Source organism: Entelurus aequoreus, linkage group LG12 (assembly GCF_033978785.1).
Source record: "Entelurus aequoreus isolate RoL-2023_Sb linkage group LG12, RoL_Eaeq_v1.1, whole genome shotgun sequence".
NCBI classification, from domain to species: Eukaryota; Metazoa; Chordata; class Actinopteri; order Syngnathiformes; family Syngnathidae; genus Entelurus; species Entelurus aequoreus.
The window spans coordinates 69,524,564-69,535,604 of record NC_084742.1 but is presented as its reverse complement, the minus strand read 5'-3'; the positions used below and the strand labels follow the sequence as shown (position 1 = coordinate 69,535,604).

Here is an 11,041-nt window from a genome sequence, read left to right as displayed (position 1 = left end):
TATATATATATATATATATATATATATATATATATATATATATATATATATATTATATATATATATATATATATATATATATATAATATATATATATATATATATATATATATACATATATAATTTTATACATTTAGGAGTTCATACATTTTTATTTTTTATCGATTTTTTAATTTTGTATAAGATAAAATGACAAATGTGACTAGATTTTTGTCAGCACCCCAACACATACACAATGTAATATCATTGAATTACTGCAAATAAAAATATGGTACACATTTTAAAGATTACCTTCCAAAGAATCAGACCAGTGTTGTCATTGTTGATGTGCATCCACACATCTAGAGCAGCTGGAACTATGGTGCAAAAAAGTCACAATTTAAAAATATGATCAGTAATTGCAAAAAATCCATTTGAATAACTATGCAGATAATGCGTACAGTGGTTAGGTATATTTTAATTAAAAAAATAATTATCTAAATTGCTGGGGATGTCAATAGGTGTTTAAATCAAATTCTAAACTAGCTTGGTCTTGCTGAGAACATTTAAATTGGTTACTGTACTGCAAAATAGTGCAGAAACACTGACTGCTGCATACTTACCATCTATATTTGTTCTGAAAGAATAGGGTTTACTCCAGTTTCCCCACTTCCAGAAATTTTTCTGGGCACCACAGTGTACTCTAACACTGTAATCCTCATCAGGATACAGGTCCAGAAGACTCACCGTTCTCAGGCCGACGCCTGTGAAGGTGCGCTGAACACACACAAAAAAAATAAAAATTAATGAATGTAACTAACATGTGTTACAAAAGAGTATGTCTCAAACTTTTTTTAATAAGTACCGTCTCACAAAACACTTGGCTCTCCAAGTACCACCATAATGACCAACATAAAATTACAGTAGCGTAGTAAGCCTAAGTATTCATTAAAACAAGGCAGAGGTTTTATTTAACAAGTGTATTTAATATTTTGGCCACTGCTACATTACCCACAGTTAGAACAGAAACACTTTGTTTAAATATAATTAATAATTAATACTTAATAATATTTAAGGGATTCTTTGGCGTACCACTAGATGAAGCCCACGTACCATTGGACACAGTGTGAGAATCACTTATATAGAAAATATACAAGGGAGCTAGTAAGTCACCTTTGTTTTATTATCTTGAGAACTGAGCTCTACCTGGCAGACCAGAGCCAGGGAAGTATAGCTGTCATATTCCCACTTCCAGAACATGGTGGCATTCCATGCACGGACGACAGTGCTTATATTTTGAGGTGCCACTGGCCGCACTGGAATTGAAAATGGAACAAAAAAAATATTTGAAGGCAGTCTTACACATGTGCTTCTTGAGCATAAACAACTGAATTGTGCATCCTACCTCTGTGCCGGATTTCAGCAGAGTCTGACATGCTGTACTGGCCCAAAGGATTCACAGCTTCCAGCGTCCAGTTGCCCTCCCACTGCGCCACGCTACAAGTAATGGGCTGTTCCGAAATGGTTTGTTTCGCACATTCCTTCAAATAAAAAAAGTCCTCATATTAGATGAAGGGATGCTCTCCTCACTCTAGAAGATGAACAGTGCTATGGATCTGACATCTGTGTGCACAATTACACCAAAGTACCTGTCGTTTAGTGAGTAGACTGTTCGCCGCTTACTGCCGTACAATCTGGTGTCTCGCACTCTCCTCCACTGGCACACAGCTGACGTCAAATCGTGAGTCTCACAAAAAAAATCACTGAGCAGTGGAGGATCTGGGAAAGTAAAAACAGATATAAATGATCAGTTGAATAAACATATCACCAGTATGCCCGAAATCATCTACAATCTCCTCTGCAACCAGGGCAATTTTCTATCTTAGATACATCTACTTTGATACTTAAAAGTAGTCAGTGTACAGTTTGTACAGCAGTCTCAATGCATTTATTTTTGAAAATAAGTCAACATACTATACAGCCATGGTTGTCTAAATAGCTGGAAACACAAGTGAGCAGCAAGATAATTGTGCCAACAGTCAAGCATGATGGCTGCAGCGTCATGGTGTAGGACTGCATGCATGCTTCCACCACTGGGGAGTTGTGGTTCACTGAGAGGAGACCACAATGTGACATTATGAATCATTGTGAAAATGGCAGTTTCCGACTATGATAATAAAACCAAGTGCCTTGCTGAAGGCTACTGGAGTGGCCAAGTATGTATCCAGACCCGTTTGGGCATCTGTGAGGCATCCCCAAACGGATAGTGGAGGAGTGCAAAAGGTCTAACATCCACCAGTGATGTCATCATTGAAGGGTCAAAAATAATTTCCGGAACAATATGTGCAGCTCTGGTGGATTCCTTGCAGTGCTATAGAATAATGGTGCTCACTCCTAATTTTGATACTTTGGACACAATTTGGACATGTTCACAGCTATTTAGACAGTCTCTCTTGTCCGTCAAATAGACAAGGACCATCTAGTCTTCCTGGGGCCGGGAAAGTCTGTCCCTGTGGGTACGGAGATGACTGATCAGGCCAATCGCGCTCTGAAGGTTCTGGTGCAGTATGGGCAAGGAATGGTGGCTGCTGTGGGAAACTTTGTGGCACTGCTTTTCCTGTCTTACCTGCGTGGCTCAGCTGCAGAAATTCATGGGACTTTGCACCACTGTAAACAGCTGCCTGTTGCCTTGCTTTTTCCATAGCTCCCCCGAGTTGTGGCCAATGCTGAAGGCTTTCAGTAAAGCTTTGAGTGTCTTTGAAGCACTTCTTCTAGCCTCCAAGGGAGCGTTTACCACACTGGAGTTTGCCGAACAGTAGTTTCTTAGGGAGGCGATGGTCTGCGGACTACATGGCCTGCCCAGCCTAGCTGGGTCTGCATCAGGATAGTGTGGATGCTGGGAAGGTTGGCTTGGGTGAGCACCTCTGTATCTGGGATCTTGTCTTGCTGTTTTATGCAAAGTAGTTCCTTCAGCCTGGTGGTGTGGAAGTAGTTCAGCTTCCTGGCATGGCGTTGGTAGACCGTTCAAGACTCACAGCCAAAGAGCAGGGTAGTGAACACTACTGTTTTGTACACATTGATCTTTGTCTTTGTGGTGATACCTCTTCTGTCCCACACGGTCTTGTGTACTCTTGCCTTGGCGAGTCTGGTGTTGACGTCAATACCAACTACGCAAGAAAGAGTACTACCAAGATACGTTAACCACCAAGATACGTTAAGTCTTTGTCTGTTGACGGAAATGTTGGGTTGAACGTAGTGCGTCCCTTAAATTGGTTGGTGCATCGACTCTGTGTTCTTGGTGTTGATTGTGAGCCCGAAGTTATTGCAAGCTTCATGTAACTTGTCAACGCTGTGTTGCATGTCTGTTTCGGGGGTAGCGTTGAGGGCACAATCATCAGCAAACAGGAAATCGTTGACAGTATCTGTTGAAATGAAACCTTGTTTTTTGCTTAAAGCCTCCTGAAGCAAGCACACAGCCTTGTTTTACTCTGTTGGAGACTGGAAATGCTGCTGAAGACTTTCTGTTTTCTTGTACTCCGTCCAGCATGCCATTAAACATTTAGACAGTAATGGCCGCATGTTGACTCATTTTCTGTGGATAGTAAAGCTATACAGCTGTACACTGACTACTCCAGGGCACATCAATGTTTTACTGCAACATTATTGTTCTTATGATCTCATCTTTAAGCGTCTTACAGGAAAAGTATAATCATTCGGTCTAAATACATGTGTAAATTGAGAAAAGCATTAACTTTCAAAGTGGTATCTCGGTTTTCATTATTAATCCGTTGCAAACAGGGCCGACTTAACCTCGACTTAACCTGGGGCTGAGAGAGTTTCAACAAACCTCCCCACTCCAACCTTAACGTCAACACCCCCGACCCCGAAAACATACTTTGAAAAATAAAAATCATGATTTCATTCAAAAGTACAGCAAAAATATCACCCAATTTAAAAAATAATTTTGTTCATGAATACATTTCCTTTGCGACGAGCGCATGCACGTCTGTAATAGAAGTCAGTAAACTTCAAGTAAAGTGCTGGCGATCTGGGAGGACTGCCTGTTTTAGTACGATAATAGTACAATGGTCCCTCAAACCTGCTCGGAGCAGTAGAAAAAAACAAAGCAGCGGAGGGAGGGAGGGAAAGGGAGAGGGCGAGGGAGAGAGAGATATAAAGACAGAGAGAGAGAGAGAGAGAGAGAAAGTGTACACAATCGCTAAACAAGACTGAGCTGTTTGTGATTGACAGATATGAACACCAAACATTGCATTTCACCGTCAAAATCGAAGGCCCCTACTTGGGTGGGGTCCCTGGGCTTTAGCCCAGGTAAGCCAGTGCATTAGGGCGGCCTTGGTTGCAAAGGGTCCATAATCATATGAAAACTAACAATTTTTCCCATGGTAAATCCATCCATCCATCATTCGTACCGCTTGCCTCTTTCGGGGTACAATAAATCCAATGTAAACCTAATAAATTTCAAAGACCCAAACATGTTTATGCAAAACACATTTTATAGAGAATAGTTCTAGTTGTGCACCCGTAAAACAAAGCAAAATGCATAAAAAGGACAAATAACCGTTTTAGCTTTATTGACTACTCTTGACTGCGATGAACAATGAAGGCGGAGGTAGGAAAGAGTCCCACAAACTCCACCTTTGTACTTTGCCATATCAGAGTGCTGGCAGTCTTTTTAGATCCAAGATCACACCAACAGCGATTGTGTGCTCCTATGACTTTGTTTACCACAACTGATGCAATCACATGCACGCGCAAAACCTTTGCTCTTTACAGAACCACGGCGGATAACCGGTAAGCGCCATTTTAACCTTGATTTTTTTGACAAGACGTTTTACTGTAGCAGTGTGGTGTGTTCAGTGACACAATGAAAATACAAAATTTAAGGCGGACTATTACAGTATGTTACAACTTTATTTGTCTGTATGAAGGCTTTTTTCGCAGCCGTATTTAAAAAAAAAACCCACAGAGACTTTCTGTAATCAAACTAAAAGCAAGACAGTGTATGAAACTCAGCAAGTTTTGGTGAAAATGTCCACTTTAAATTTTCAGATTTAGAACTGAATCATCCATCCATCTATCTATTTTCTACCGCTTGTCCCTCTCAGGGCACACTAAATGAAAATCAAGATACCCCCGTATTCTTAACCGTTATCTTACATCCAACAAAGACCACGGTTCCAGACAGCTTATTCTTGTCAACGCTGTCCCAGCAGACGACATTGGTCCCCGAGCTGGAGCTGTTGGATGGCGACTGGTTGGCCACTGTGAAGCCGTAACTTCGCCGACTGAGCCGGGTGGCGTTCACGACTGTGTTGCCGTAAGTTACGCGACCAAAGTGCCGCCCTTCTTCCACAATGCAACAGAAAGTGGTGCTTTCCCCCGCAACCACAGCTCTGTCCACTGGGTACATCTTGAACTTCCTATTGGTGGGCAGATCTTCTCCTAAGGAAGGAAACAGTAGGCGGAAGCAGATTATTTAAGAGCAAAGGGATATAAATAGACTTGTTGTTTTATTCAAGCACAGTGGACACATAATTTTACAGCAGCAGTTTGACCTTGGAGGATATGCGTGTCGCTCCATTCACTCGTCGTCTGCCCTTCTCTTGAGCGAATTTGGACAGACAACGAAGTACATTCCAGAGGTTCTGCTGAGGTCCAATTCCACTCGTACCGACCAGTTGACTGATTTACAGTCACAGGCAGCGTGTCCTAAAACACAGGAGATGAGCGTGATAGAACGCATTCTTAGCAATTAAATTTAACCCTCTACACTACGCCTTTTAAAAATAGCATTCCAAGGACATTACCCATATTTAACACACTTTCTTTCTCCTATTCACAGTAAATTATTTATATATATATATATATATATATATATATATATATATATATATATATATATATATATATATATATATATATATATATATATATATATATATATATATATATATATATATATATATGTATATATATATATATATTATGAGGTTCTTCTTGTCAAAATAATGGTAATATGTCATTAAAAAACAACATTCTGCAAAAAAACGGCAAAGAGAGTACATTTTATGCACTTTATGCATTTATGCACCTGCTCAGTGGCCTTGTGGTTAGAGTGTCTGCCCTGAGACTGAAAGGTCGTGAGTTCAAACCCCGGCCAAGTCATACCAAAGACTATAAAAATGGGACCCATTACCTCCCTGCTTGGCACTCAGCATCAAGGTTTGGAATTGGGGATTAAATCACCAAAATGATTCCTGAGCGCGGCGACCGCTGTTGCTCACTGCTCCCCTCACCTCCCAAGGGGGTGAACATGGGGATGGGTCAAATGCAGAGGATAATTTTACCACACTTAGTGTGTGTGTGACTATCGTTGGGACTTTAACTTTATAGTCAAATCTGTTTCAAGATATATTTAGGAATATGCTCCCACCTCCAAAGACATGCACCTGGGGATAGGTTGATTGGCAACACTAAAATATGCTCTAGTGTGTGAATGTGAGTGTGAATGTTGTCTGTCTATCTGTGTTGGCCCTGCGATGAGGTGGCGACTTGTCCAGGGTGTACCCCGCCTTCCGCCCGATTGTAGCTGAGATAGGCTCCAGCGCCCCCCGCGACCCCGAAGGGAATAAGCGGTAGAAAATGGATGGATGGATGGATGTTTACTAGTTTTAAATCATGAGATTGCTATTTATTGTAAAATAATGAAAAACATTTTTTTAGTCCAATATGTCAGCATTTTTAAATAGTTTGGGAGGTGCATCTTTGGATATGTGTGTGAAAAGTATTTTTAAAAAACTAAAGACCAACAAATATGGATTGCAGCACATTATTTTGTTAGATAAAATCATGTTATGAATTTTGGAAATTGATATATTTATCTTTTTTTAATACATTAAGGGCTTCATTTCCTAAGATTTAAACAACGCGCTAGGCAGCGTATGCAAAAAATAAAATAGCATGTTCTATGAGTGGGCGTGTTGCGTGTGATCTACTAAAAATGCGTGTGCAATTGAGAAGTGGTGCAGACCACCTTATTTACCGTAAATGAGGATTTTGCACAGAGACGATCATTTTCTTCACATTCATGTTACCATGCTCCTACCTGTGTGTGATGTGTTAAACAAGCAGCACACATCTATAATCCGTAACACATTTTCTGATTCGCAATGTAGAAAACAGAAAGATATGCACACTGACACTTTGACATTTTTCTTTCACTTTCACGTGCAGTGTGCGAGGCTGTGGATTGCATCACCGGTGCATTTATGCGTCTGGAATGACTAAAACGCAAGATAATGCATAATTAAAGACGTCTTGTCATGTAAGAGGTATATTATAGCAATATATTTCCTAAATTAAAAAAAATAAATAAAAGCGACATTCAAAAAAACGCCAGCAGACACCAAAACGAATCAATTTATTTCATTTTAATCAGCTCCATAAGTCATTAGTAGCAATACATTGTTTAAATTAAATTGATGAATAGACGATACGTCTGATATTTTTATTCCTGACTGTCCACCAAAATGTTGACACACACACGTAAGACGCAGCATTCTTGTCTGTCCAGGCAGCGCAAGCATTGGAACTGTCAGTTTGCACGTCCTTCTGACACATGCTACATAAAACGCCAAATATTGTTGGCAAAACAGTGATCAGTGTTGATAAATCACATTGCGCGTGCTGTATTAATGTATTTGCATCTTCTCCTCCCAGTGTTGTGGCCGTTTTGATGATCAGGATATATTTTGCATATTAATGAAGACAAAAATGCAAGATGGATGGCACACCTTTTTCTGCTCACCTAACAGACGCAATCCATTTTTTGCACGTTTAGTAGATCAGCTTTGCGTGTGGTATCAAGGATTGCACGTGTTTTAGTGCAGGCAAACCCTTAGTAAATCAGGGGCCGTACTTATCAAGCTTCTTAGAATTACTCCTAAGAAGTTTGCTAAGAGTTGACTTAAGAGTAAATAAATTCTTCGCTGAAAGCTGCACTTAAAAGTTAGTTATCAAGCGTCTTACTCACACTTTCAGCAAAGTGTAGGACCGAATCTTAAGTGTCACACTCAGAGCTGAATTACGACATTACTATGTGCCGTAAACGGAATTTTAGGTGACGTCATTTCTGTGTCCATAGAAATGACCAATCACGGAAGGGAATCCGTTGTCTAAGAATAAAGAAATATCTTGGAAATATTTAAGTGGACAATGGGACTGTATATTTTGACAATAAACTGCAAAATAATACAAAACAAACTAGTCCCCGCCGGCACTCACGCTACCGCTCCCTCTCTTCTATAGCCCACACACTCACTGACGTCACTCACCTCACGGCCACACACATACGCTACTGTCATAACATTTTCTTTCCAATTCATTAATTAGGCAACTAATTTGAAACTGGTGTGGGTGGCTCCATATATACTAGCCCACTGCAGACACATGCAGAAATCAACAAAGAATCGAAAAGTATTAAATCTGTGACAAAAATAATATCCGCTCTGTCTAAACGATACCGTTTGATCAGCTGCTCGTCATCAAAAAAAACAAAACATTGTTCCGTTCCCTGAACGTTCGCGCACGTCTCTCTCGCCTCAGTGCCATCCCCTGCTGGCAACTCCTAACCACTTAAGACACCTCTGAAGGTCTCTTAAATATCGTGGAGAGTAGGAGTGATTCTTAGACTTAAGAACGTTGATAAAAAGCTTTTATTCTTAAGTTTGAGAGTAGGACTAAATTTCGCAAATTCTCAGGACTTAAGTGTAAAATGGCACTCTAAGAAGCTTGATAAGTACGGCCCCAGGTCCTTAGACCAGTGGTTCTTAACCTTGTTGGAGGTACCGAACCCCACCAGTTTCATATGCGCATTCACCGAACCCTTCTTTAGTGAAAAATAAAATGTTGGTTTTTTTCAAATTCAAGATAAAGTTATATGTTTTTGGTAACACTTTAGTATGGGGAACATATTCTAAGTAACAAAGACTTAATTTAGAGTTTTTTGGACAAGAGGGGAACATATTCTAAGTAACAAAGACTGAATTTAGAGTTATTTGGTTAGGGTTAGGGTTAGAGGGTTAGGGCCAGGGTTAGAGGGTTAGGGTTATAATAAGGCCATGCTGAATAAGGCATTAATAAGTACTTAATAATGACTAGTTAAGAGCCAATATGTTACTAATTTGCATGTTAATAAGCAACTAATTAATGGTGAATATGTTCCCCATACTTAAGTGTTACCTTGTTTTTTTACTGGTGCACAAAATGAACCGTGCATAAACATCACCTTGTTCAAAGAACAAAACCAACACAGTGCATAAAATCACAACAAATTACACACCTGCAAATCAGTCTGACTTCTGCTGTTGACGTATGCGTAATACGCCGATAGGGAGAAGTTTTTATTTACACGATGAGTCGGGTGTGTCTTGACCTCCGCCGAACCCCTGAGCCCGACTCACCGAACCCCTAGGATTCGATCGAACCCAGGTTAAGAACCACTGCCTTAGACCTTGGGTGTTTAATACACGGTTGGAGTGTAAATGTTAAAACCTCACGCATCTATGCCCTATATATACAACCACTATGTAAATAAATAAATTATAAATGGGTTATACTTGTATAGCGCTTTTCTACCTTCAAGGTACTCAAAGCGCTTTGACAGTAATGTAATGTAATCTTTAATATTATTATTACCACTCAAATATTTTTGTAAGACAAAAAATGGTTTTAAAAAAATATTGCCCACAAACATTTAAATATTGGTAATGGTGTCTTTTTGCATTACTTAACAAAATAAAGATATAAATAATGAATACATTATTTGTACTAAGACTGGGCAAACAAGGCAAAGACATGAACTTGTTTTTCTTCATCTGAGCAACATTTCTCAGTCATGGTGGAGTTGGCACTATGATTGGTCAAATATTGACATTTCAACTCCCATTATTTATTTATTTTTAAAATTAAATATGACATTACTTACTTCTAAAAAAATGTATCAGGATACGGTGTTCAACGTAATAAGCATTAATCTGAAAACATTGTGTTCTTCTTTGAAGTCACTATGTCCATCTTCTTTCATTAATAGTCCAACTTGTTATCCTTTTAACTCATCACCATATTCATGAGCGATTTAGCATGACCATAAATAGATGATTGTGGGAGGAATAGTGGAAGAACACCAGGGTGGAACTCTTCTGTACACAATTCACTGCAGGTTTGATTTATAATGAGAAGAGTGTGTACAAGTGTGCATAGCATGCTTTAATATTTTGTTTTTTTGTATATTCTGAGGTTTGTGCTTACGCAATGTTTTGCATTCAAACCAACGCAGAGTCTTAAAATGAGGCTCCAGGAGCTTAAAAAAGGGGTGTGTCAAAGAAAAGTAATTATGTAAGTAAGTAACAATCATCCCACATCAAAAAATGACAAAACAAAAGAATAACACTCACATAGAAGACACTTGCATTGAGTTCCGTCCTGAGGATCATGACGTCAAACATTGTAGAGCCGCCTCCCAGCCATGATATGGATATTTGCTGCGTTGTCATGTTGGGTGACAGGCTCACCTGTTCGGGTGCAGTCAGGACTAAAGGGAAACAGGTAAAGAGACTATCATTATCATCTTGTAACACATTGCGCATGGTCACGGTGGGTATTAAAAGTGGGATTGTTATGAAAAGCGGTGTAGAGATTCCTACCATTTTGGGCCTGAGTGTGTACCACGGAAAGGCCAAGGAGAGAACAGATGAGCCAGACAGGCCTGCAGCTGGTGTGTAACTGAAGCATGGTGAGTGACTGTGGTGATGTTCCTCTCCACTACAGCAGCACCATGCTGACAGGAAATGACCCTGTGAGAGTATGGAAAGCACAATTCACAGTTTGAAGTAAAACCAAGAAGACATTGTATCCCGTTATTTTGCTACAATGCATATGCCTCTAATTTTAATGGATGATGTGGGGATAATTTTGTATTAACGTTATGTTGTAATTTGTAATATGGTATTGTGAATAAACTTGAATTAAAAACAAATAAAAA

General features: G+C 39.5%; 1 protein-coding gene across 1 annotated transcript in view; it reads right to left on the bottom strand.

Moving 5' to 3' along the window:
- LOC133662553 (leukemia inhibitory factor receptor-like) overlaps positions 1 to 10,797 on the bottom strand; it is an 18,048-nt gene extending 7,251 nt beyond the window's left edge. The window contains exons 1-9 of the mRNA XM_062066668.1: positions 10,704 to 10,797; positions 10,455 to 10,591; positions 5,556 to 5,709; positions 5,158 to 5,442; positions 1,619 to 1,758; positions 1,385 to 1,520; positions 1,153 to 1,295; positions 603 to 756; positions 292 to 356 (exon numbers count right to left, since the gene is read on the bottom strand). Of these exons, the coding sequence (XP_061922652.1) occupies positions 292 to 356; positions 603 to 756; positions 1,153 to 1,295; positions 1,385 to 1,520; positions 1,619 to 1,758; positions 5,158 to 5,442; positions 5,556 to 5,709; positions 10,455 to 10,591; positions 10,704 to 10,791 (1,302 nt within the window). The 5' untranslated portion in view covers positions 10,792 to 10,797. The remainder of the gene's footprint in view (positions 1 to 291; positions 357 to 602; positions 757 to 1,152; positions 1,296 to 1,384; positions 1,521 to 1,618; positions 1,759 to 5,157; positions 5,443 to 5,555; positions 5,710 to 10,454; positions 10,592 to 10,703) is intronic.
- Positions 10,798 to 11,041: the final 244 nt, after the last annotated feature.